Below are 27493 nucleotides of genomic sequence, written 5' to 3'. Positions count from 1 at the left end.
CTGGACAATGCACGTTAAAGAACCCCAGGTGGTCGAAATTTCCGGAGTCCCCCACTACGGCGTGCCTCATAATCAGAAAATGATTTTGGCACGTAAAACCCCATAATTTTTTTTTTTAATCTGAAGAAACATTACATTCCACCTGGGGCCTAAGTTTCAAAGCTTTTCTTTCGTAGTAGATGCACATACATAATTGACTGGTCGTCTTTGCTAAAGATATGTTCGCTGTCGCGATTGGTAGGCATTTGTTTTCAGGACTTGCGCTAGCGTACGAGCTGCTTCTTGAGTATACAGGCCTTGGGCCAGCTTCCTTGAACGATAACTCCAGAGTTTCTGGCACAAACAAGCGCGTTTTCGTAAGTGTTTGCGACTGCTTGTCGCTAATCTCATTCATCGTCCAAAACACGGACAAACAGCGAACGATAATCATTGTGCCGCTTAAGGCCGATTTATGGTCGTGCTGCACGCTGTACAGCCCGCCTCCCGGTCATGCGAAAAACTGCAGATGTCGCATACGAGTGCACAAATTTTTATTTACACTGCATGTATGGGCCCAGTGTAAACCGTAATTTGTGCACCATTGTGGCACATGTGCAGTTTTTCGCACGACCGCACGCGTGCGTCAGGCGGACGGTACGGCGTTAGGCTCGAGCGCAAATCGGCCCTTAACATAGTCTCCTGAGGCGCCTGTCGCACGGCAGGTGGGCTTCGTTGACCGTCGTTGAGACACTAAACTCGACGATGATGCCACGGCGCGCCACAGCGGCTACAGCACCCGTCCGTGTCAACTGCGTAGCTTTCCGAAGGTTGCACGTTGTTCACGTCGCGCGAAAGTACTTTGCTCCACTCTTCAAGATTCTGCTACCGTAAGAACCGGAATCCAAAGCCCGTATTCACAAAAAGAGTTCCTGCGGTGCAACTACTCGCATAGGAACAGATTCCAGCCAATCGTCAAGTTGTTTGTGTTATTACCGAATGTGGCCTGCCAGTGGCACTCATCCCTGACACACGAAGAGTTTAGTGAAGTTGGCCCCGGAATAACAAAACTTTCATTGGCCAGCCTTTTTGGTTAATAATGCGTTCGTTTGGTTAGCGGCTGTTGTTACGAAATGTTCTATCGTATAAGAACTGGGGCCGAAATCGCATAGCTTCTCGTTTGTAGTAACTGTTTGCCATTGGCCGGCCGCCTTCGCTATTACGTTCATCAAGCTGCCCTGGCACCCGCTGTAATGAGCAGTGATTCTAGCGCATGGACGCGTTTTTTCTTTCTTTATTCTTTTTTTTACGAATACGGGCCCAACTTTGTAAACACGGACCCGGTTGGCGCCGAGCGCGACAGGCGTTCAGATATCGTCATCATGCCCCGCTTCTCCATCGGCGAAGCTCCCGAAATCGTAGGTGTAGGTTGTGCCTGTTTGCTTCGATATTTCGAGGAAAGCAGGGCTAAAATAGGGGACGAAAACTGAGGCAGCGCCCCTGTCGTCTGTCTGTAACTCTTGAGTGTCGTGTTACAGCGCCTGCCTTACACATCAAGGAATTGCAGTTATTGGCGGGTCAAGCTCTTGCGTATATACATCACATCATGAGAGCGCTCCCAGAGGAATCCAAGTGAGAGTGACTGTATTGAATTCTTCGTCTTCTTCTCGGTAACTTATGGGTCTGTCTCCCACGCACAACATGTCTTCTGCATGTTCTCAACTACGAAATGCGAAATCATCAAGCTTAGTCTGCCCTCTATCTCTTTTACTTCCCCTCCCCACGTGCAAGGTAGCAAACTGGACAGTCTAGTTAACCTCTCTACCATTCATTCATTCCTTCATTCATTCATTCATTCATTCATTCATTCATTCATTCATTCATTCATTCATTCATTCATTCATTCATTCATTCATTCATTTTCTCTCTCTCACCAAGCTGCTAGTCAGTAGCACTGTGCCAACAAACGCGAAAAGAATTAAAGGGAAGTGGGACGCACAAGAACAGGACGACACGCAAACTTGTTTGGGTCCAGTTTTCTCTGAGCCATTTCCTGAAATTTCACGCCGATGTAAATAATATACGGCAAAGGTGTACATTCTTTGGCTGACTCGTTGCTTCCCCGCCTCATACTCTGGTATTATGGACATTTAGATGGAACTTTACCTTCCACCATCACGCGGCGCGTCTTGAGCTTTAAAATTCGAATTTCTCAAGATGACTCAAGCATGTGTCTTGTGGTAATTAAGAGAAACAAGAAAAATGCAGAAATCAGAAGCGACGCAGTACAGGAAGATATAGGGCGGGCATCCTCCGATATGTGGGATACTCGGAGCAAACTGTGATCCGAAAGATGAAGTACGCACTAAAATAGATGAGCGTCTAGGTAAGGCTAGGTTAGGTTATTTGACAATTTCAGATACGCTAATGTAGCGGAAAACCGTAAAAAGCTCCTAGGAGGAAGCTTTAGCTCGGCTCAACTCCGATGCGACCTATTCAAATGCATGTAAAACGCAAAAACGCTTTTCTGAAAGAACCCCTTGACAGATTTTAATGAAATGTGTTGCACTTGAAAGAGAAAGTTAAATTCTAGTGACTGTTGGAAGCGTAATTTCGATCTGGAGCCTGAACTTTGTGAAAAAGATTTTCAAAAATACGAAAGTTTGGAAAATATAGAAGCAGGAAGTTTACAAGTTTATAGCTCAGCATCAAGAACAGATATTGCGGTTCTATAAACGGCATCCATCAGATCATTCAAAGCGGACAAATTCGATGTGTCAATTTATATCTTATGTAAATTTGTTACGTTGTGCACAAGGGTTCTGCAAAAGCTGTATTTCCATATTACTGAAAATTTTCAGATTCGTGTGCAACATATTAATTTTGTCCGCTTTAAATGTACTATCACATGCAATTCACAGAATTGTGCTATCATTTTTCCTTGCTGTGTTACAGAGTAGCAAGCTCTATAGTTTCGTTTTCTGAAATGTTTGGCAATCTTTAACGAAAAGTTGACTACCTAAATCAAAATTTGGGAGCCAACGGTCACTAGATTTAAAAATCTTCCTTTAAATGCAACAAACCTTGTCATATTTGGTGCGGTGGTTGTCTAGAAAAACGAATTCTCCCTTTGCATGTATTTATATGGGAACACTCGAGCTAAAGCTTCCTCTTAAACGAAAAGCCGGAATAAATGCAGAAACAATATACTGGATAAGCGGAATGGAGAGGAAGCCAACTGTTGTGCCTTGAAATGTAACGATTGAATTGGATAACGACACACACGACTGGAACTGATACTGCTTTAATCCGCCATTGCTGCGCTTGCAGGGTTGCGAACTGCGCACATAGATTCAGTTAGATAGAGCGGGTATGTAACAGCATTCACGCTACGTAGTTGGAAACTGGCTCTGGATACTTGGCTAGATATAGCAATAGAAACACTACACTAACCAGGGAAATATATTTAATAATAAAGAATATACTCTGAAGGGAAAAGCTTTATAATTCAAGGGGCAGTTTCCTATTGTTCGAACCGAGATCAGGGTGTCTTAGAACGCGGTGTTCGAGGAGAAAATTTTCAGAGGACGATTCGTGCATAGCGTGTGGAAATGGCGCAGAAACAGTTAAGCATGCTCGTTTATGCTGTAGCAGTATCCATCAAGTGATAAATGTTGAAGTACCTGGCCTGCCCGGGAGCCTTGGGCTTTTAGGACCAATGGGGAAAACGTAAACTAATCTGGGCATGGGAGCTATAGCAAGAGACGGCTGGAATCTTGGTGACGCAAGGAAATGGTAAGCTTGTAACGAAGAAAACCTTCTCTTTTAAAGTAGCTACGTTTTTGCAACCGTTTAAATATTTAGACACCAGTAACGTTAGAAGAATAAGCTTGGGGGCTGGTGCCAACACGCCGTTAAAAGGAAATGCTCATAATCCTCCTCCTGCTCCTCCTCCTCCTCCTCATCATCATCATTCGTCTCTGCGGCTAATAATGAAACTAACAATTTCACCGCACAATATTCTTATTACCGATTTTGATATCCGTTTATTAAAACCACTCGCCCACGACTCACAGAAGGTGGAATGTGTGTGTTTCCGGTTGCTAAAAACAGCGCCTTTAGTATGTGCCGCTAGAATATATTTTTGTGTACAATTTTGAATGCTTGTCGCTGTCTCTCAGTTATGCGCGAAAAACGGCGCCTCCCATAGGAAGCGTGCCAATTTCTACCTCACAGTCGTTATAGGGCTACTGGTTGTTAATAACCATAATTCATCGTCTTGTGGTGCCAAAGAATTATCCCCTTTCTCAATTTTGCTGATGCTTTGCCATAGTGTATCCCCTTTAAGATGGCATCGAATTTCTGTAGCTCTATGGTAGTGCGTAAGCACCTCGTAAGCATCTCCGAAATAAAGGACGCTGCCGTGAAAGCACGGTTTCTTGAACCCCGCACTACACAGTAAACATTTAACACCCTTAAGAGCGTAAATCAGTTTGTCGCCAGACGGACACCCTAAAGGTGCTGTTGCCTACACCCTACAGTTGGGGTGCAATTATAGCACCCTAGAGAAAGGGTGTCCAGCAAAATAAATTTAGGGTGTAAGGGTGCTAGTCCACATTAAGAACCATCTATGTAGGTGTCGGAAGAGGATACACCCTTTTATTTCTGGCGTGCATGGAAGGCAGGTCCGGCAGTACACGCCTTCAATTACTACTATGTACAGCGATCCACGCGTAACTCTCGTGTGTGCCAGAAGGTTCAAGTTCGGCTGCCAAACGCACCGTCCAACAGCCGGCCTTGAAGCTTCAATGGGCATACACAACACCTATACGTGTGGATCACATTACACATTAGTAATTCATGGTGCATATTGCAAAACCCGTCTTCGCTGCACAAATACAACCTAGCAAATTTGACACTTTTGAGCATGTATATCCACATCAACCGTTATCACGATTTCCAGATCTGTATAACATGCAACACAGACTGCTAAGACATGCTGCATTTGCACGAAAAATATAAATGTATTTATTGCATGCTACAATACAGAGTACAAGATATACATAAATCACATGAAATCTAAGCATGCACAATCACCAAACACATTGGTAAGCACAACATGTACATTTCCCACAAACGTATTTAAAAATATATGTATTGATCAAATCTGTTCTTATTAGAGAAGAAACTATGTATAGCAGCACTGAAAGAGCCTGAGTTGACCTTGCAGTGTTTTGGGCCAGATCAAGTGATAAATTTTCAGTATTAAGCTCCAATGAACGAAAATAAAGTTTTGATGCCTTGAAAAAAAGAAGAGACATTGCAAAGGTCAATTAGGGAAGTAAATGAAATTCTCAGCAAACACAAGAAACACACCTGTTATTTTGTACACCAATGTCATGGCAAAGCATTATGAAAAGCTTAGAAAGTCGATGTAAGGCATAACTGGTCAACATTTTTGAGATTGAAACAATATTTTCCAAGCATAGACGTGCTTTAAATGAGGTTTAAGCCAGGAGCATTATTGCTTATTTTCTCTTTCCAACAAGATTACTTGAGCACAAAAAATATGTAGAATTTTTTAGTGCGTAAATAGTTTTTTTTTTCTTTTGGGAAACGAGAGTTCACTGGGCTAAAAGTGCTGTGTAGCAGATTGTGTAACAATGCCGGTTTCCTTAAATTTTTGTTTTGTAACCCGAAGGCACTGGTCTATTATACAATATGTAGTTTGAAAATGCGTGCTTTTCTTAATATAATACAAAAGACTGAATATTCCACATTTACTACTGTCTAGGTGCAAAGTGCAGTATCAATGGAGGCCTGATAAAAACAAACCACTGTTGATTAAGCTATTTTGCTGAGCACAAACGGTGGACAGTGTTTTAAAATACATTGTAAATTTCTAAATTATTTGCACTTAGATGCGCTAATGCAACATTACGGCTTGCTGTAGCATATCAGTATGCAAATGAGCAAATATGGTTTATTAAGTCAGCCCTACTCTGGTTACTAAAAACACAGGCACAGGCAGTCATGTTAAATATCACACTGTTACCATTTGCCAGCAAGAAATGGTTGTATCAAACAGTACAAATATACTGAACAGTGTAATTAATTGATTCAAAATTAAAAAAGATATGGTACAGATTTGAGCTGCAAGAATGCAATTTATGCAGCAAGACGCATTTAGCTTTCAAAAAGAAAAAAATAATACTGTTCACGTTTAACCACGATGTGCAGGGACACCATTCTCTGAGCATCTTGACCAATAAATGCAACACATGGCTATGCTGGAATCTTGCATCCTGCATTAGCAAAATAAGAAGGGAATCAGGAGAGATCAGTTTGTGCAATTACACATGTACACTGCGGAAAACTTGATAAGGCAACAAACTCCTGAAAACAACAATCTTAATTATTGTGACAGGGCACATTGCACAACTTAGGTAACTGGGCAAGACAAGTGAAAGGTAGAAGAAATTGCTATTTTGCAAATTCAAGAATTGCATGTTACCGTGAACACTAAACCACTATTTCATTGTGAATACAACATGGCACATACAGCAGCAAAAGCAAGTAAATGTACAGTAGCCTTTCACCATAGAAAATAAGAGTGAATAAAATTTATAGACACTACCACTGACATCTCTCAACAGCAGACATTTGTCCAGGAGCGTGTATGTGACCTTAGTATAAAATTGACATTATGAAATCTGCAATATATCTGTGCATTACACTTTATAAGTACTGCAGCTGAGAACCTTATGGTATATGGCACATTAAGACTGAGATACACAAGCCATGAAAAATAATTGTTTTTGCACAACATTATTACACTAGGAGACAAAGAGTACTGTTTTACAGAGAGTGTACACAAATGAAAATGAGGAAACTCCCACTGGCATTCTCATTTGCCCTGCAGTACATACATCCAGCCCAACAATCTCCAAAGCAGTTTATTAAGCCCTTTCTGTACCCTAAAATTTATTGTGTATTTCCTATTTACTAATTTAGTAAGAATTGGCATTTCGCCATACTCTCCTGGAAAATTTAGCTTGTGTTGTCAACTACTTTCCTTAGAGCACGCCCCCTTCTTTCATTAGGTTAGCTTGGCAATACGCTGACAAGTAGTATTCCCTTATTTAAACTTATGATCCTTCCTCATGCTCCCAATTTCTACTTCATGCTCTAAACTGTAATGTGCCTCCTACGCAGTTTATGTTGGTCTGCGACTGTTTACATGGTCCTTTCTGTAGCCTCTCAACTGGAGCCTGAAATTTCTTGTCTCCTAAAACAATCAACTTTACCGCCCAAAACATATTGCACAGTTACCCTTCACTGGGGGGGGGGGGGGGATTGTATATATGTGTTCAGATATTCAATGAACCGCCGAGCCACAACCATTTCTCATCCTGTGTTGCCACTATCCGCATGAGTCGTTAGGGTGGTAAATTGGCTGCCCGCCCTTTCTCGCTTAAGAGTACAGTTTGCCACGTGGAAAATGACCACAAACATTGCATTTGATTGAATGAGTGCTCCTGTGCATTTTTTTTCTCGTCTAGTAATGACTACGTTCAACATGGTCAAGTTGTCTGAAAATTGTCTAACCCCAACCAATACTTTGTGTAGTTTCAAAATTATGAAACATTCATTTTCAAGAGTTGTCCCAAATTAAGCATCAGACAGAGTTTCATGATGCAAATGAGGAAAAGTTGTGCTTAGAGACAATGATAGGCCTGCTATCTGCTGCAAAACTGTGTGAAATGAAATATGCTTGCAATTTTCATGACCAGCTAGCTCATCACAAGAAATAGGCGCATGGCCTGCTGCAACGTTTTTTAACGCCCTCGAGAGGTCCTGGTTTCTTGTAATTTTTTCAAGTCCCTTGCAGTCTAGATTGCAATCCGGCGCATTTTGATGTTGTATTCAAAATAAAAACAGCTCAAATTTTAAGGTTTTGAGATTTATATGGGAATAAATTAAAGGTAGAAGAGTGTAATGCAATAAGCAAATAACAAGCTCACTGCAAACAGTAAACAAATGTTCTTTTCCTGCAAATAAATTGGTAGCAGGAAAGGGATACGGAATTAGCACTGAATGCACAATGAAGAATATGATGCTGCAATGCCCTATTCTGGGAATATTCTTACATAAAGAAAATCGTCATTGTATAGTTTGGATCAGCAGTCATACCTGCAGTATGCACTGTACCATCGGCAATATTTAAAACCACACACAACTGCACTGATATCAAGCATAGGCCGCCAAGGAGCCTCAAAGTTTTAAATTATAACTTGACCTAATATACTACACTACACACCTATATCTACTTACAATATTGTCTTCACAACTGCGTCCAAGACATCAAACATCTGTCCGAAGGCGAACGCAAGTGGATCGCTCTTGATGGAGGGTACCAAAGCTGGGCATAGGTAAACTGCTGCTATCACCTGCACGACCTGCGAGAAACGACGCTTTAAGTTCAAGATAAACAAATGCTATTAGAACAAAATACAAGATAATTGGCGATGAGCCTCGTTTTGGTTTGCACGAGAAAAGCCAAAGTATGGACGTTATGCTGCTTACTGAAAAAGAAGCAAGCCTCCTTCCAGATGTTGCAGTCATGCATTAAGATTGTCACACAGCTGCACGTTTGTATGCTCATATGCTGCGGTTGCCACTGCACCAGCATGCTTTGCATAGTTTATTATTTCAAGTTAAATTGATTACTGTGTTTTCTTGCCAATTCTTGGCAAACAGTACACACACACACACACACACACACACACACACACACACACACACACACACACACACACACACACACACACACACACACACACACACACACACACACACACACGCAAAAAAAGCCTCTACCGCATGAGCAGCTTTCCCGCATGACACACATGCACTTTTTTTATTCTTTAACACTCCTACTGCTAAGGCATAAAAACATTTGTGTGACCAACCCTAAACTCCTCAACCTACACTTCCAGCTTTAACACTTTCTCGAGAGCCCGGGCAAGCCTTCTAGCTTCCACAGTGCTCCAAACTATAGTTACGAATTTCAATAGGGCTTAGGCGACAGCTCTAGAAGGGCATACAAACTACCCAGAGAGACCTAAAGCTTGTATATACCTCTAAAGCACAATACTTCAAATTTTCAAAATTCATTAACGCTTCTGAAGCCAACTGCTATATACGTAGAACGTCTTGAATAACCCCCCATTCACAATTTCAGCGGTTGTCTACATCAAATGAAATGCAGGCTAATCCACGTCTTTAAGATCAGAATTAGTGTACTGGCGAAACACGTTACCAGATTTCTTAATCATTTACTTATGCTCTGGATGTAACGTTCCTTTCACAGTAACAATCAAGGATATGGATTCATCAGGGGAGGGGAGGGAAAAAGGAGGAAGCGTATACCTGACGCCTTCCCAGTGGTCCTCCAAGAAACGGCCTCATACAGCAGTTGTCCAGGGTGGCTTCAAACCAAGCTCGGCTTTCAGGCAGGAACACTCGCTGCACCAAATTGGAAGGGTTTTACTGCGAGTAAAACTCTACCGACCTTATGCAATACATACGCACGCACACAAAACGCACTCGCACGCACACACAAATATGCGCACTGTCAAAGCGCAGACACAAAAGCGCGCACGCGCACACGCACACATTGATACGCGCACACGCACACATTGATAAACACAAACAAGCACACATACATGCAGGCAGGCACACTAACACGTGCACGCACACACCGCGACTTACACAGAAACATGCGCGCACACGCACGCATACACAAACACGCTCACAAAACACGTACGCACAAGACACACGCAAACACGCTGGCCCATACAAACCTGCATGTACGCGCGCGCACGCACGCACACACATGGACATACACACGCACACACACGCACACACACACACACACACGCGCACGCACACGCGCACACGCGCGCACACACACACACACACACACACACACAGAGCCGAGCGCGAGCGAGCGCACAAACACACGTACAAGCCAGCCTAAAATATGCTGAAGGCATCCGGCAAGCAGCAACAGCCGCACGCGACGGCAACAGGGATAACCAATACCGCGCCGATTCTTTCGAAAGGTGGCAAAGCCAGTCGTCCTTTTTCTGCGCGACGCAAAAGTGGTCGACCACATTTCACTTAAGTGCGAACGACCGTATTACAAGAAGCCGCGCTGAACGCACGAGAGAATCACACCTATGAACGTTCAAGCGCTGAGAAACAAAGCGGAAGTATGCAGGCGCACCACGCCCGATATAGGTTTGACAAACTTGTCACACGGGACGCGATCGAGGTAGTTAACTTGCCCTACTAGGAGCGCAGCTGCTCTTGCACTTACATTAGTGAAATATGCTACGAGATCACAGTGAGATACTTCTAGAGCGAACAATAACACGTAACCCACCAAACAAATACCAAATAAACGGGCACTTGCCTGAATATTTCCATTATGGCAGTACTACCGACCGCCGACACTGGGCACGTTGCAACTGCTCGTTTCAGCCTCCGTGGATCCATCTTACAGTGCGTACGAACGCTTTGCTTTCAAGTGGGGCACAAGTAATACACAAAGCACGGCCACATCTTTTTCTACACCGCGCACAAAACTAATCACACGTTTAAAATTATTTCGAACAGCGCCAGACACGAACACAGGTGAAAACGAGACAATACATCTCATGCAGCAAGAGCAGCGAATGCAATGATGGCGCAGTTTTCGCCTTCCCGTCCTGCCGCGCACCTAGTGGTCTGTGAGGGTACAGCGTCGTCCCGTCACTTCCGCTCGCTTTTCATTGTTGGCAGGGGGGCAGCCGCGCAAATTGAGCCGCGCCGTAGTCAATCGAATTATATATATATATATCTAGTAGTAGGAACTACCTACTCACCGCTCTAGTTAGAGACCACTACGAAAGAGCAGCACACAGGCGGCCATGCGATTTGCGTGCTCGCATGGCCGCCTGTGTGCTGCTCTTTCGTAGTGGTCTCTAACTAGAGCGGTGAGTGGGTAGTTCCTACTACGTTTCGTGCCGAGCATTTTTTTTTTCGTTGGGGGCGGGGGTGCGGTCTGTGCTGCATCACGGAGGGTACGGTGCACAAATCATGACCGTGAACGAGACGTTCGGCGCTCTTCTGCTGGTGCGATTAGATTACTCGCTGCGTCTGAACGAAGCAACCTTGCGAGGTTACAGCGTAATCCAGCGAGATCGTGGCTCGATAAAGATGCTCACATCTTGGTCGTGCGACAGCAACGCGTAGGCATTCATGAGGAGACTGAAGACTGCGTTTGTAAGAGCGTATGTTGTGGATAAGCAATTACAGCTTTGACGATACCAGCCCTTAATATATAGGCTGAGCCTTACAAACTGTGTCTGAGGATGTGCTTTGAAAGCAGATCAGTAGCTTAGTAAATTTCTTAATAAATTAGGAAAGGTAGGTGGAAATTCGGGTTTGAGAACTTCCAACGTGATCTCGCCGCTATAAATGTCTATTGCTTCACCAGGCAAATTGTAAGTTGATGTCATTGTACAGCAGAGGCTCGTCTAACAGCACGTCCCTGTTTGATGAGCAATGTATCCAAACAGCTTCTTTTATTTCGCCACTTTTTGTTGGGCTATTAAGGGCACCGAAATATTCGTGCAGAATTGTGCAAGTTGCTCGCGTGTTTTCATTCTGCTAGTGCAGTTTTTCTAGAAGTGTTTAATTGCATGATAATATTACTGTGAGCACAGAATATAATGATAATTAAATTGTAAGTGAGAGGGCGTACTTTTTCTGGATGATGCATTTTTGGAGTGGCCGTCATGCCAGTAACATTGGAATCCTTGAACAAAAATCGACAGTCACTTAGGAATGCGAAAACTTAATGACTTCACGGATGTACACTTTCAACTATCACGTGACCGTGATAGGTTAGTTCATACATTGTCACGTGTCGTTCACAATTCTACCTTAATCTACCGTAATCCACCTTGCTATAGTTTGTACGAACCTTGATCCAATTTATTCCACCCTAATTCACATTATTTCACATAACTTACCCATAATTGCTCATAATTAACGTTGTTCTATTTACTACTTTCTGTATCACTACTGACGTCATACAAGATGGTGATGACGTCACATATTATTTATTTATTATACATACTTTCAAGGCCTAATAGGTACAACAGAAAGAAGTTTTGAAAATATACAATATTTGCAGTGCAGGGCAAGAATATAAAATCGTACTGTAAGACACTTTGAACGGCGATCTTGAATTAGTGGTGTCCCAAATTGAGACTGTGGAGGCGGGAAGGCGGTTCCATTCAGTCGCTGTTCTTGGCAAAAAGGAAGAATGGCACATCAATTTTGTGTTGATTGTCGATGCGAGACGAGAACTTGGTGTGGTGAAAATATTTTCTTTAAAAGAAGGGTTAAAGTAGCATATTCTATGAAAAAGGCAGAGACGAAAGTACTTGCGACGCAACCAAAGGTCAGGTAGACCTAGTGTTCTTTTCATGGACGTGACGCTAGAATGACGTGAATACTTTGAGAGAATAAAACGGGCGGGGCGGTTCTGAATGCTTTCAATGGAAATGGCAAGATTGGCATGAGCAAGGTCCTATATGGATTGTTGTTGCGGAGAACGCCAGCTTTTCTACCTGAAAGGACATAAAATGCTTTCGCATTTAAAATGCAATACGTGAACACATTGCTATATGCGCGGACGTGTACACGTTACCAAGATTTGTGCATCAATGCGTTCAACACCCCTGAGTCGTCGATTTAACACCCTTCTTCGAGCAAAGTCACACCTTATGTGTGGTATACACCCTTAGGATAGGGTGTTTTGGCCGAAGAGGGTGCTGAAAGGGTGTAGACATGGGTGTAAATACAGAAAACACCCATTTTAACACCCATAAGGGTGTTAAAATGTTTAATGTGTAGCTTTGAGGGAACCAGCTGTGTTGGAACCAACGGAGGTGTGACTGCTTTCATATATTCAATGAACAAAGCGCCGTCCAGCGCAAGCCGTCTATTTTCACGTGTATTCCTCATGCGAATGTGCGCAGTATACAGCTGAGTATAGGGTACTGGTTTGGGCGAGTAATCCATGCATGATGGCAACTTTTGTGCACAAACTAGGACACAATAACACGTGAATACAAAAACACTAGCGCCTGTGTGTCTGCGTCAGGCACGTGTTATAGTCTCCTAGCCTGTTGCGCAAAATCAGCCATCTTAGATTGCAGAATACAGGCTCTGCTACATCCTGCGCGTAGTCAAAACTGCAAATCACTGAACAGAGCAGGTGGTGGCGGTAAACGCTACAACAGGCGAGGCTAGCCTGGTAGACTGGACCAGCAATATTCTCCGCCTAAGAGTCTCTTTCGCTGCCACGACCATCTGTCGCCATAAGTTCAGACTCTAGCAGAAATCATAGAAAAAGCCTTTCAACGGTTAATTTGTATGTGGCCATCGCTGAAAATGAAGCTGGTCAAGCGGCGTATTGTTTTTTTTACATTAGTCACACATGCTCTTGATAATTTGCTCTTTCTCCTCCAGCAGTCATCAAGCATCACGTCCGGCCTGGTGCCATATTTTTGTTGTTATTGTTGTTCACCTTAGAGGTTGTGGCGCATACCCATAGTGGGGGATTGGCTATGAATCAGGTGGTTGAATTAAGCGGGTAAAAACAATCAGCGTGCCTTATAACACCTTCTTCTTGTTCTTGCATTTTTCTTTCGTGCTCGGCCTTTAATTCTAGTGATAATACAGTCCCAGGACGGACAGATAGGAAGATACTACACATTTTTTTTCTTCTACCTTTGCAGTTCCGGCTCCAAGTGGAAGTCGCGGCGGAAGATGCTGACGCCGGCGTTCCACTTTCGAATACTCGAAGACTTCCTGCCTATCATGAACGAGCAAGGAGAGATCTTCGCGCAGGCGCTGCAGCACCAGACACATTGTGTAATCGACATCACCAAGTTCGTCACTGCCTGCACTCTCGACATTATTTGCGGTACGCTCGCCGTGAGCAAGAAATTTTTGTGAAAAAAAAAACGGAAGTGTAGAGAATGGCTGATGTGGTCTGCGTGGATGGAAGGTGTACTGAAACGAATATATATATTCCTGCTCGTTTATCCGGTAGGCTAGAACAAGTTTAACTGGCAGGAGGGAGCAGGCATGCCGCCACCATGGTGAACTGAAGAAGGCGTATTCCTGCCGTGTAGCACGCACTTTCATTATAAGGTTCAAATGCCAGACTCCCCAAAGTACTTGACGTGTAACGTTCCAGTGAAGTTATTTAATTTGCGCCTAAAGCCGTTATGTATACTCCTTGTACAGAACGCTCATGAATGCCGCTTCAATGTATTCGCCATGATCTGCGTCCTGAGAAGTAGTAGTTAAAACGTCTTTATACCGAGGGTATGACCACAAGGCCGGCGAGGGGATTGGATAAAAATATTGCGAGGTTCATCTGTTCACAGCAGGCGCCGGCCTTCCAAGATGTAAGAGCGTGCGACACGAGGTGTCGTTCAGCCATGTTTTCAGGCCGATTTGATCTTGCATGCTGACTTTAGCTCGACCGGCATGACGACGTCTGATGCTTGCGGTAGCTGAGCGAGTCCACAGCAAGTGTGGTATGTCCACGGGCTCGTTATCGTGATGGCAGAGGGGGCAGCTAACGCTAGATTTGTTGCTTTCACCGATACTGCTGTTTCGCTTGTTCCACTTTCCCGTGACGCGATTGGTTACGGCAACACTCGAACGAGCTACGGGACAATTTCGGCCTGTATAGAAATACCGCTCGTGCGATACAGAGGCGCTTTTGGCGGCAATCTGGTGTTAACAAGGCATTTTAGGTGGTTTTCAATGTGAATGGCTTGTTTGAGTTGGATGTATGCTTGTGTTCTTTTTGCGGGCGTTGTTTCATCTTTCACTCTACATCCACAGTATCACGCCAGGCCTGCGGCCAGGTTTCTCTAGATTTCATAAACGACATCGCGCGCTCTCTCTCTCTCTCTCAGCAAGAAGATAGTCTCGAATTGAAGCAGGTAAGGAAAATAGACTGAACTGAAACTGAAACTGAAATTCCTCGAAATAAAAGGACTGGTTCAATGTGAAATCAGTATGACGACGTCTACAGCGTTCCCCCGTTTCAGTGGTGAATGGTTATTTCGACCTTTCTACCGTGGTACTCTGCCGCATTTGTGTTTCATATGCATGAAGCCTTTCCGCCACGAGCTAATTTTCTGTCACTGTTTAGTCATCCATTTTGGGCAGCTTCTCTCGCTTTCAAGGTAAACATGCCCGCTGGGCGTGTGCTCGCTGCATCCGCATTCTCGGGTAAATATTCTAACTTGCGCTCCTCCTAATGCGTCGCTTCACGTTCATGCGACTCTTTCCCAGAGACTGCCATGGGAGTCAAGGTGAACGCGCAGACGAACCCGACCTCTACGTACGTGAGCAACATCTACAGGTGAGATGCCACTCTTCCTGGGAGATGCTCGCGCTGCTAACATTCTGCACAGCTGATGAGCGGGAAAGGGCTGCCGATGTCCGTCGCTTTTCGGAAATATGAAAATGTATGTAGACACCTTAGAGAGAGTAGTTTGACGAACGTCAAAGAGAGGGCGCCATTGACTTTAATGCCATTGCATGCCTTTTTTTTTTTTTACGGATCCTCAGTGCCTGAGTAATCACAAGGTGAAAGACGCAACGAGCGTCCTTTGATAACAGTGTAAGGTATAGGCGAACATAGCGAGCTTGTATTTCGCAGTGTGGCATGGTGCAGAGAAAAAAAACTATGTGCTGACACAAACGGGTCTTTGCGGACGAAATACCAACCATTGAATGTGCGAGTCCATCTGATCCGCGTACATGGTCTTTGAGTTGGTGCAGTTTGTAATGAACATCAATTCGAAAGTAGAAATGAAAGGTTATCCACCATAGAGGAATTAGTTCTACTAAAACTAATTACCGATCATTAAAAGGTTATTTTTAGCTCCGAGGTGCATGCGCTGCGGGCAGTTATGATCGAGCGTGAGTGATCTATGAATGATAGGCTGGCCTTTCGTACGTTTTCATGTTGTCGCACTGCCACTCTGCCATGATGCTTTAAGTTCTGATGTGCTCATTGTAAGGAAGTAATAGGAAGACACGCCTAGTCAGAGCTCACAAGTGCACGTAACCATTGTGGAACGTGCCAGCAGTCATGATGATAAACTGAGAAGTTTTCATCCGTAGTCCTAAAAAAAAAAAAAAACGTAAGCAAGGACAATACTCTAGAACTAGACAAGAAAAGCGCCGTCTTATCTACTCCACTTTCTTATAGTCGCTGCTTACGCAATTTTGATGTCTAAATATGAACTTACTAGTCCAGCAGGGTGCGCTAAAAATTATCTGGTAAAGTAAACATACTTTCCAGGATACATTATGGAAAGTACAGCAGTTAAGAAGTTTTGTTCCACTCTAAACAAATTTCGTTCAGAGCACGTGAAGCACAGCAGGAAACAAAAAGAGAAGTGCGGTTTCACCAAAGCACAAGACGCGGAAATTGCTTCAGGAGAAAATTTTCGAGAGAGTATTTCCGTCAGAAAGTCCCAAGCGAGAAAACAGTTTGCGTGGTGGCAACCGTTTCGCTGCGAAGATCTGCACAACCTATAAAAACAGCCTGTGTACAGGATGTCACACCACTTCTTAGAACCACCAAGTGTTAGAAACAGAGGTGATCGAATATCTACTTTATCCAATATGAATGGAATACGAATAGCAAGTATCGAATACCGAATAGAATGTCGAATAGTTGAAGCCTGAGGCATATATTTACGGAAGGATTAGTTACTTCGGTATATTGAGGTACCGCGCCTGTACGGACTAGTGCAAGTAAGACGGCTAGCTATCAGAAACAAAGGATCAGTTTTAAACCCAAGATCACTGCCACAACGAAAGACTGCACGAATAGCTTCTCAACAAAATTGGAACCTGGTAGCAAACACGTTTTCCTAGTAAGATAGCTGTATATCTACCATTCCGAAGACGTTAAATAAATGGTTCCCGAAAAAGGATAAAAAGTTGTTGGAAGCGAAGAAAAGGCAATGCTGCTTGTGTTCTATAGACATGTCAAAAGGTTCGTTGCAAAGTAAACATCGCAGGTTGCACCGTAAAAGATAAAGCTGCTACATGACAGCGCCACTAAAGGCGCCAGCCTCTCGTTTAATTACATATAAAAAAGGGGGCTGCATGAGACTGCATGAGACTGCATGAGAACCTATAGACTGCATGAGAACCTTAACGATAGGCCACAACGAAAATCACAGGTTGACATGCAGGCTTCTGCAAAAACTGAAAACAAAGTTTGCATTGCCCATTTTGTTTCTCGTTTCTGCATTGCTTCGAAACGTTGTTTTGAAATACTTTGTTTAGCCAGGCGGCGAACATTAACCAGACTTCAACTTTCGGTTGTTGCGAAATATTTGGTTGCTTTGAGATATTCGAAAATGCCGATTAGTTCATTTTCGAGTACGAATACGGATAGTTAGCCTGTATTATTCGATTAGTATTCGAAACTTCGAATATTTGCCCACCCTTAGTTAGAAACAATCGAATTTAACAGCCATGAAAACGACCATACGATCGAAAGGTATTGATAGAATGTAACCTTCAGAAACTGTCCACTTGTACTGAATTATTATGAGCAATTGGTATTCACACGACGGTTTTGTCCTGAGGAACATCGACGTCACGTCAGGAAGAAATGACGATTATGTTTGCGGCTCTTTTTTTTACCCTAGCGGCACGAATTTAAAGTGAATGTAAGTATTCGAAGACGAACTTATCTGGATGTGCATCATAGTTCAGTGAACACATCCTAAACCATAACCAGTGGTGGTCCAACTGCGCCATTTGCGCCATTTTTTTTACAATTTGATTTGCCTGCGCCTGGCTGCGCCCACTCAAGTGCAATATGGGCCAACTGCGCAAAAGTGCGGTATTCTCGCGTTTCCACGGCAATGCAATGTTTTCAGTGGGGTTATGCAACTACAGTCAACTACCAACTTTCCGGGCGCCCGATAGTTAGGATGCCTTCGCGGCACCGCCACGGTGCCCCATAGAGTCAGTGTACAAGAACATCTGAAATTGCGTACGCAAAAACCCTTCGCCCTCCGATTTTCCGGACTTTTAGCCATGACCGCAGGTTCGAAACAGCAATGATCGAAGCCACCACATTCGCCATTTTGATTATCTCGCTGCCTAGAACAGGCGCTGTCGCACGCAGATCCGCTGGCAGCCGTAGGCACCACCGTGGCAACGCGAGGCCTAGCTACTTCGACGTTGGCTACGAAGCGTCTTGCTGTTCGGTGTCGTGTTTTCCATTAAAACAATTCGCCGCTGTTGGCAATGGTGCAGACTCCGCCTTTGTAATCCTCGCCAATGACTTCGAAACTCGCAAAGCACGACGCATTGCATAATGTTGGTTCCAGGAAGTCAGCTTTGTCTCAATAGCTTGTTGTAATGCGGTGAAGCATACAAAAAGTATTGTGGTGATGCATACCAAGAGGGGGAAGAATCAATTGTAAGGGCACACAATATGTATTGCTTAATTGTGCACGCGTGCACCCGCCGTTTCCTGTCACAGTACAAGCACCTATACGCCTAATAACTGTACTCGCAGGCTTTGAGAGCTATTTCGGGCGTGCCTGTGGCGATTTGAGCCCCTGATCAAGGGCAGTAAAAGGCATGATTTCGTTTCTTTAGGACTGCCTGAATTCTTGGACATTTTCGCGGCCCCTAGGGAGCCCGAAAAATCGGAAGTTGGCTGTGCTCAAGTACACTAATCAACTTGTGAACATTCAAATAATTCAATTCGCGACTCGATTATCTAGTACTCTATATTTCTTATATTTGGTGAATAACTTGGCTGAGGCCGATGCATTGCACTGAGCGCTACCACGGCGCTCAGTTGGTTTCGGGACAAAATAAAATTTAACTATGGAATTTTTACGTGGCAAAACCACAATCTGATTATGAAGCACGCCTTCCTTCTTACAAAGGTCGTCCGGGTCGTTAGCTGCATTCGAAGCAATTCCCATACCCGACGCTGACAGAGGGAACGGCGACAAAAGCAGCGTCTGCATGCGAAGATATAGGACTGATTAGCCACTTGAAGGCACGCAGATCATAGCGCATACGCGTGTTCATACACGCAGATTCACGTGTTTGCACATGCAAACGACCGCTGAAAACGTCCTTGTTCGTTAGGCCTAATCGGTAGGGCTTCGAAAGGTGGTTCGGGTATCAACGAAAAAAGTTACGGTTTTAGCCCGAATCGATTCGAATCTATTCGCAGAGGCCACATGACACATTGGAAGCCGAAAAACTGCCTCATAACAAAAGAAAGTGTAAGTGGATGGTAAGAACGTTGTCCTCCAACGCCATGCACCACCTTTGCGACACACCATTCGGAGGCATCTCATCTTAGCGCCATTCATAGATGCATAATCTCTTGTCGAGCATCTAACGTTGTTATTGGGCGTAATATACATTTTGTCTAGGGCGGTAAAGCATATCAAAGCAGATCTGTCATTTGAAATGCACGTAAGACATTTGCCATCACTTTTTGTCTTGTGCCTGAGGGCGCAAATTGTTCTAGCTCATTTGTAATTTTTATGTATCTTGCGCCTAGGCCCATGTTTCTGTTCTGTTTAGCGTAAAACATATTGTTTTATTGTTTACGAAATTAAGTTCCTTGCGTACCCAAATAAAGATGTTTGCAACATGCCATGCATGGTATACCGTCCGTGGGAAGGCATGCTTAATTGGTTGCTGTTGGCTCTGTGTCTTGCTTCACTGCTGAGCAGCGCTAACTGATTGCACAGTAATAACAAGCTTCGCCAAATGGCTACAGATTAGTGCTGTACTGCTCCAAGTGTTCCAAAAAGACCACTTTTTCTGCTCCGAAACTGCACCGAAATGCTGGTGTGGCTGCTACTAATCTGCTCGTGAAATACATTTTTCCTGCTCCAAAAATTGCTCCAAATCCTAAACTGGCTGGACCATCACTGCATAACATTTTGCTTTTAAAAACCTAAACATCAACGCTCAAACGTCGATACGCCGCAAAGGTTACAGCTATACAGAAAATAACATCGGCGTTTTTAGATGCGTTGATAACCGACGGCGCCCCTTTTGCATGTCGCTTTCATCCCACGAGCACATTGCTTTTCTCGCTGACGACGTTCTATCGGTGAGCGCCATTCTGCCACATACGGCCCAGCATCTTTTGAGGCTATACTGTCGACAAGAGACCATAAGGAAATAGTGATACTGAGGGTATCAATCCAAGGCGTCTAATATGTCCTCGTATTTCTAAAAAAAAAAGTGTATCTGCTACCGTTCATCTGAGCTTGTCCATACCAAGTTCTCATTCATACCTATTTGTGCGTAAACGATCGAATAACAGTCGATTTATTCAAATATGGTGAGAATAGTATGCTTGAAAAGCTTGGGGCCTTTTATGCGCAATGCCTCACGACTTCAACTGTACCAGAGAGCTGAAAGAATGCTAACATAATACTAATCCGTAAGAAGGGGAAAAGCAATTCATTGAAAAATTTAAACGCATTAGCTTGCTTTCAGTATTGTATAAAATATTTACCAAGGTAATTTCCAATACAGTCAGGGCAACGTTTGACTTGAATAACACTTTAATAACCAAGAGAACTTACTGGCTTCAGGAAGGGCATTCTAGAATAGACAACATCCATGTCATAAGCCAGGTATTTCAGAAACCTGCAGAGTAGAACCAACCTCTCTCCATGTCATTCATAAGTCATGAAAAGGCATTTGAGTCAAAGAGACACCAGCATTCATGTAGGCATTAAGTAATCAAGGAGTACAGGAAGCATACGTGAATATCTTGGCAAATATCTACACAGACTACACAGCTACCTTAATTCTTCCTCAAGACAAGTGGAAACATTCCTGTCAAGAAAGCGGTCAGGCAAGGAGACAAAATTTCTCCAGTGCTATTCACTGCATGCTTGGAAGAAGTATTTAAGCAATTAGACAGGGAATCTATCAGCTATTAGACTGAGTGAAGATCAAAAGTGCATATCTCTACAACCTTCGGTTTGCAGATGTAATTTTCCTGTTCAGCAACACTGGGGATGAATTGCAACAAATGATTGGGGACCTTAACTGAGAAAGCGTAACAGTAGGGTTGAAGATTAATATGCAGAGGACAAAGGTAGTATTGAAAGCCCTGGCAAGGAAACAAGAATTCATGATCGCCAGTCAACCTCTAGAATCTATGCAGGAGTACGTTTATCTAGGTCGGTACTCACAGGAGACCCTGATCATGAGAAGGAAATTTACAGAATAAAAATGGGTTGGAGTGCGTGCAACAGGCATTACCAAACTCTAACTGGGGGCTTACCACTGCAGCTGAAAAGAAAAGCGTACAATCATTGCATTTTAGCGGTACCAACATATGGGGCAGAAAGTTGGGGGCTAACAAAGAAGCTTGAGAACAAGTTAAGGACCATACAAAGAGTGATGGAATGAAAAATGTAAGGCCTAACGTTAAGAGACAGTAAGAAAGCGGCCATGTAATGCATAAGGCCATGTAATGCGTAAGGCAGTCAACATACGGACCATTAGCATTATAGAATGGGTGCCAGGGGAAGGGAACCTCAGTCGAGGACTTCAGTACATTAGGTAAGGGATGAAATTAGGAAAGTTGCAGCTGCAACTCGGAATCATCTAACGTAAGAAGGGGAATTTCGAGGTCGCTGGTATAGGCCTTCGTCCTGCAGTGGACATAATTATATGCTGATGATGATGATAATGGAAGGCCAATACACTGCATGCGCCAGAATTCGACGTGGAAGCTGGGCGAAAATGTGCCTTGTGGCTTAGCGCTTCTACCACTGTTAAGTGGTAGGAACGTCGTGGCGCATTAGAGCATTCCTTAGAGTGAGTGATGATCCTTTGCATGAAAATGGCTTATCACATAGCTAGGTCAGTAAACAATACTAGCAGTTGAAATACGCTACACAGGCACATTTGTGAGGGCTGTTGCAGGCTGAAGCAAAGCTTCTCCCGACATCACTGGCTACGTGTGCCCCATCTCATGCCAGCTACAGTTACGGTGTTAGCCATACCGATGATTCTTGTTAAACGGGGGCATGGTAGTATATGCCCTAGCTTTCAACTGGCGCCTTTCGTGTCGCATGGTGGCGCCACCTGGAGAGTGGGCAGCAACTTCATCAACCGTGCCGTGCGACCGTGGCTGTGGCTGGACTCTCTTTACCGGCTAACGAGGAACGGACGTCTCTACCACCACGACATAAGCGCCATCCACACATTCACCAAAAAGGTAGGCGTGCTCCTTCCTCCGGTGCGGCGCATACTCGGTCAAACCACAAACAGTTTTGTCAATAATCCGATCACTTCTGCAATTCTTGCACCCTAAAACAATATTATCGAGTTTAGAATTCAGATTCGGCAGGCCACTTTGACAAGTGTGCAAAACGTTTCTGCCGATGTAACGTGCCACGTTCACATGGATATTCGCCACTTCCTTTTCAAGATTGCGAGCTGCAGGGAGGATTGACATTTCTGAGACTCAATTTGTGAAAGAGTAATTTCAGTCTTCTAGTTTTATCACCTATTGCAATGAAGGGGAGATAAAGAAGGCAGATTGGAAGGCAGGTAGGTTGATAGAAAAAAGAGGTTGCACCGAAATAAATATTGTTATCTCTTTGCGAAGAAACGCTTCTTTTATTCTTTGGTTTCTCTTCAATTTGATGATAGAACTAATCAGTGCATTCTAAAAGGTGTGTTTGAGTGATAACGGTATTGCCTCACTCCTGTCACTTTCCCTCTGTTGATAAGTAATTACGTGCTGGCAACGTCGATGCACAAGCCTTCATGAGCACTGCAAGAGTGCTTAGATGCACGGTGTGCAAAACATTACAACCAATAGTTTGCACTAGCGTTCGTGCCATTTGTGAGGTGGTAATTAGAATGTTCTTTATAAAAGAGGCGCTACCTCCATGCAGAACGACAATGCACACTGGTGTAGCCGCGTTAGTGAACAAAAGACTTCTTGTTTCGTGGCAATCTGAGAATGTCAGTTGCGCAAAGTAGCAGTGCTTTGTTAACTTGTGTGCTTTATTTCGCATGTTATTTAGAAAGCGTTAAGTTCTAGCGTCTTTTAAGTTCGTATTAAAATATTGCACACAGAGGTGTAGTGGCAAGTGGCACGGTTACAGTTTAAATTATCTGCCTTTTTATGCGTTGTACAGCAAGAGCGCAAATAATTCACCACGACAGAAGAGAAAGAAAACTAAAACGTTTGTTACGCAAGGTAGAAAGCTAGAAATTGTTCTAAAACCTGGATAACAAGTGAATGATAAGGATGAACTGCACCGACATCCGTCATAACAGATGAAATGCAGTTCCTTGATGATAACTGTCATTAGTATTGCGGGAAGAGTACATCAATAAGCACGTAAGAACAGCAGAAGCACGAACCACGTGGCTGAAAGCCATACAGTAAGTCTTTTGTTGATTAAGTTGGAGAAAATCGACTAATAATGAGAAAGTATTGCGTTCCCCGGCTGCCGTGCAGGTGATACGTGAACGGAAAGACGTCAAGCTCGCCGAGAAGCGGCTCATAACGGACTCCAGCGACGAACTCAAGAAGCGGCCAATGTTCCTGGATGTCCTGCTTGACCACCACATAAACGAGAACAGCATCTCTGAAGAGGACATCCGCGAAGAGGTGGACACCTTCATGTTCGAGGTACGCTGAACAGAGTTTTCGTGGTCGCGCGCAGTACAGACGGCTACGTCGACTCGATCGTTTCCATTGACACCACATTGGCCTATCATTAATTGAAAACCTATTTCGTGTGCTTTCTCACCTGTTCGGTAATCAATTTACCTTACGTCAGCGATAAGTTCACCAGAACTACGGTGTAGTGCACAGAGTAAGTTCTGGAGAGCTCACGCAGTCATGATAATGACCGCGCGAAATGTAGGATAACAGGAGTGGAACAGGACGTAGCACTGACTCTTATCTAACCACTTTTAATGATGTGCGCTAAGTATGCTAAATAAATCAAACAAGCCACGCAAAGATTTAATCAGTGCATAGAAGCAAAGAGTATTCAGAAAAACGTATTTCCTTCGAAGTCAAGTCTATATAGATGGCTAGCTAAACCTGTCATCGCTAACCTTCGAAATATAGTGACATTTCACATATCTAGTGGGACGGATCGCCCTTGTTTCTAACCAAACAGTCGTGTTATCTAAGACAGTGTTACACTGGCAAGTGTGACAGTACATCTCCAAGTGTGCCAACTCGTTATTCTTAAACTGGGGATGCGTGCTTTGTCAACCATTAGTTCAACCAGCCACCTCCACAAGAAAGCGAAATGCGAATTATGTGAGGGACCGTTGCTGTCGGAAATCGAAAGACAGATCTGAGATGTTTGACACGCACCCCTTATGACGCTAGTGGCCTGTTCAGCCTTTCGGGGCACCGCCAGTGCATTTCGATGCACAGGCAAAGAAAATAATGCATTCACATATATATAAGCAAAAAGACCACGGCTGGAGCTTCCTAACTATTGAAGGAGGCAGTTATGACACAGACGTATGCGAGTACGGCAGCCGTATAGTGGGCACCAAGTGCGATGTTTATAATAGTGACACATTTCGCCGTAATGACAGTGATGGCTACTTAACTACAAAGCCTGACCGATTCATCGCTCTGTAAAAGCGCAGGCGACCTCTGTGCACTTCGTAATAACATGAGTAACAATCTGGCCCGTTTTGTAGCCGGAATGTCCGTGATGATAAGGCGCCCTTGATGTGGATTCTGGCAAGTCAAGAGCAAGGTGTTAGAATCTGGGTCGCAAGCCCCAAGGGTAGCGTTGGCCTGGCGGCCTGGGCACAACTAGAAGCATCCGAAGGTCCCGGCAAAGCATGAGTCGACTGGTAACACAACAACTTGTTTATTCTAACATCGCAAAAGAGCGGGCGGTCAGGTCGACCGAAGTGGAGAGACGGGAGTGCACGTTACTCAACAGAAGAAATCGGAGCCTCTCTCTTGGCGTCCGGGGGCAGCTGCTCTTATACTTTCGCAGTTGAGGGCAAGAAGGAAGGCCTCGTGACGAGACCACGTGACGGCGGGTACGGACAGACTGAGAGACACGTTGAGACGAGTGTAGTGACGCATCGCCAAGCTGGCGCCTGTCAGACCTCCTCGCTTCACACTTGGGGAGCTCCTCTCCCCGGCTGCCGCGCTTTGACAAGCGTGGGCACACACACACACACGCACACACGAAGACACGGGGCACTGAAACACGCCTCGACGCGCTTGGCGGGAGCTCCGAACGGGCCAAAATGTCCGCCGCTTTGAACGAAGCTCCGGCGTCCGTTGCATCCGCGCCGGCTATACCGCGCGTTGTAGGCGAAACGTAACAGACCGCCCCGCCGGGGGAAGGAGATCCCGATGGTCAGGGGACTGCATCCGCTGTCCGGAGGGATGTCGCTCGATGATGCTCATAACCGAAGTCGGGCGTCCTTCGGCGTTTCTTGAGCGCAGCGCACAGAGAAGGCCTCGTTCTCTCGTTCAGGTTCACCCAGGACACTGCAAAGTGACTTCGGGAGAGTTGACATTTTTGTTCTCGTTCCCGGCAAGCGTTAGAACTACGCCGAAACTCAACCGCTCAGTCAGCAAGCACGGCACAACCCTCACTAAGCCCTGCCAGGCTCTTTCCCCTTTTATACTACTGCCTAGTTCCTTACAGTAGTTTAGCAGCACTCAGAACACGTCCACAAATTGGAAAATTGCACGAGAAAGCACATCATCACTTTGGAACACTACACAAAAGCAATATGTTAAAAATCCTGCCTCAGGAAGAAAAACATCAGTAACAAACAATTTTGAGGCTGATTCCCACGTTAGCGGCTTCGACTTAAGCCATCGGCGTTACCGTTGAGACTCCCCTTTTTGTAACGCACCTCAAAGGAATATTATTGCAAAGCGAGGCTCCAGCGCAGGAGGCGGCCATTTGTGGAAGAGATGGTCTGCAGCCATTGGAGAGGGCAGTGATCCGTCTCGAAGCATGCGAAGCGGAGATCGCAGCGAGCGACCGTACACTAGCTCAGCTGGCGAAAACCCCGTAGCCGCATGCGGCGCGGTCCTTAATGCAAACTTCACCCCAGGCAGACACAGCTCCCAGTCAGTTTGCTCAAAACACAATGCTCTCAACACGCGCTTCATGACGGAGTGGAGCTTCTCAACGGAATTCGACTGGGGGTGGTGCACTGAGCTGTGTAACAGCTTTACCCCGCACCTTTCGAGAAAGGCTGTCGTCAAAGCGCTCGTAAACACCGTGCCCTGATCTGACTGGATTTCCGCAGGAAAACCAACTCGCGCAAATATGGACAGTAGTGCATTGACTATCTCAACTGAGCTGAGTTCTTTAAGCTGCACTGCTTCAGGGAACTTTGTCGCTGGGCAGATCACAGTCAAAATGTGTCTGTACCCCGTGGTTGTTACCGGCAGAGGTCCCACTGTATCAATAACGAGCCGTCTAAAAGGCTCCGTAATGATAGGTACCAACTTCAACGGCGCCCTCGATTTGTCCCCTGGTTTGCCCACCCGCTGACAGGTGTCGCATGTCTTCACAAAGTGGTCTGCGTCCCGAAAACACCCTGGCCAATAGTACTCTTGCAAGAGACGGTCCTTAGTTTTCTTAACTCCTAGGTGTCCGGACCACGAACCCCCATGCGACAAGCGCAACAGATCCTGACGGTAGCATTGAGGCACGATCAGCTGATCGAACTCCACTCCTCTGCGGTCTAGATACTTCCGGTACAGGACCCCACCTCTTTCCACAAAGCGAGCATTTTTCTTGGCGATACCTTCCTTGACAATGCAGCGTATGTTTTCTACGCTGCCATCCTTCTTTTGCTCGGCTATCAAAGCCGCCCGGCTGACTTTTAGCAACCTATTAAGTCCGTCTGACGTAGGCGCGATGAGCAAATCTGCAGATAGCTCTTCTAACTTTCCCGCATCGGGAATTTCCTCTCCAGTATCTGGTGCCTTTAACGCTACAGGCTCAATTTTATTCAGTTCGGGCGTGCTCTGAATATCAGCTTGCTGCGCTTCTGACTCTTTCTCATTGTTCGACAACGTCGGCCCCGCAACTACTGCCTTTGCAGCGAGCTCCCGAACCTTCGATCTGGTTAAGGCCTGAACGCTAGCCTCACCAAACAAAAGCCCCTTCTCGCGCAGGAGGTGATCGGACCTGTTCGAAAATAGGTACGGGTACTGGGTGGGGGCAGCATAGATGACACTGCGGCCTCCGTCTCAAGTGCTCCGAAAGGTCCTTCAATAAGCACTTTTGCTACGGGCAGACACACACTATGAGCTTCCACGGCTTGCTTGATCCATGCGCACTCGCCC

General features: G+C 44.8%; 1 protein-coding gene and 1 long non-coding RNA gene across 2 annotated transcripts in view; one reads left to right on the top strand and one right to left on the bottom strand.

Annotated features, from left to right (window-relative positions):
* The window catches only part of LOC126548494 (cytochrome P450 4V2-like), a 365265-nt gene that overhangs the window by 300531 nt on the left and 37241 nt on the right, over positions 1-27493 (top strand). The window contains exons 4-7 of the mRNA XM_055063137.1: positions 13836-14023; positions 15415-15484; positions 22258-22384; positions 23642-23815. Of these exons, the coding sequence (XP_054919112.1) occupies positions 13836-14023; positions 15415-15484; positions 22258-22384; positions 23642-23815 (559 nt within the window). The remainder of the gene's footprint in view (positions 1-13835; positions 14024-15414; positions 15485-22257; positions 22385-23641; positions 23816-27493) is intronic.
* Positions 4981-10679, bottom strand: LOC129380912 (uncharacterized). The gene is made up of 3 exons (XR_008609110.1): positions 9409-10679; positions 8311-8435; positions 4981-6281 (listed from the first exon to the last, which is right to left on the bottom strand). It is a non-coding gene; the product is annotated as an uncharacterized lncRNA (long non-coding RNA).

The sequence above is a fragment of the Dermacentor andersoni genome, chromosome 1, assembly GCF_023375885.2.
Source record: "Dermacentor andersoni chromosome 1, qqDerAnde1_hic_scaffold, whole genome shotgun sequence".
Classification (NCBI taxonomy): Eukaryota; Metazoa; Arthropoda; class Arachnida; order Ixodida; family Ixodidae; genus Dermacentor; species Dermacentor andersoni.
This window is presented reverse-complemented; position numbering and strand designations above follow the sequence as displayed.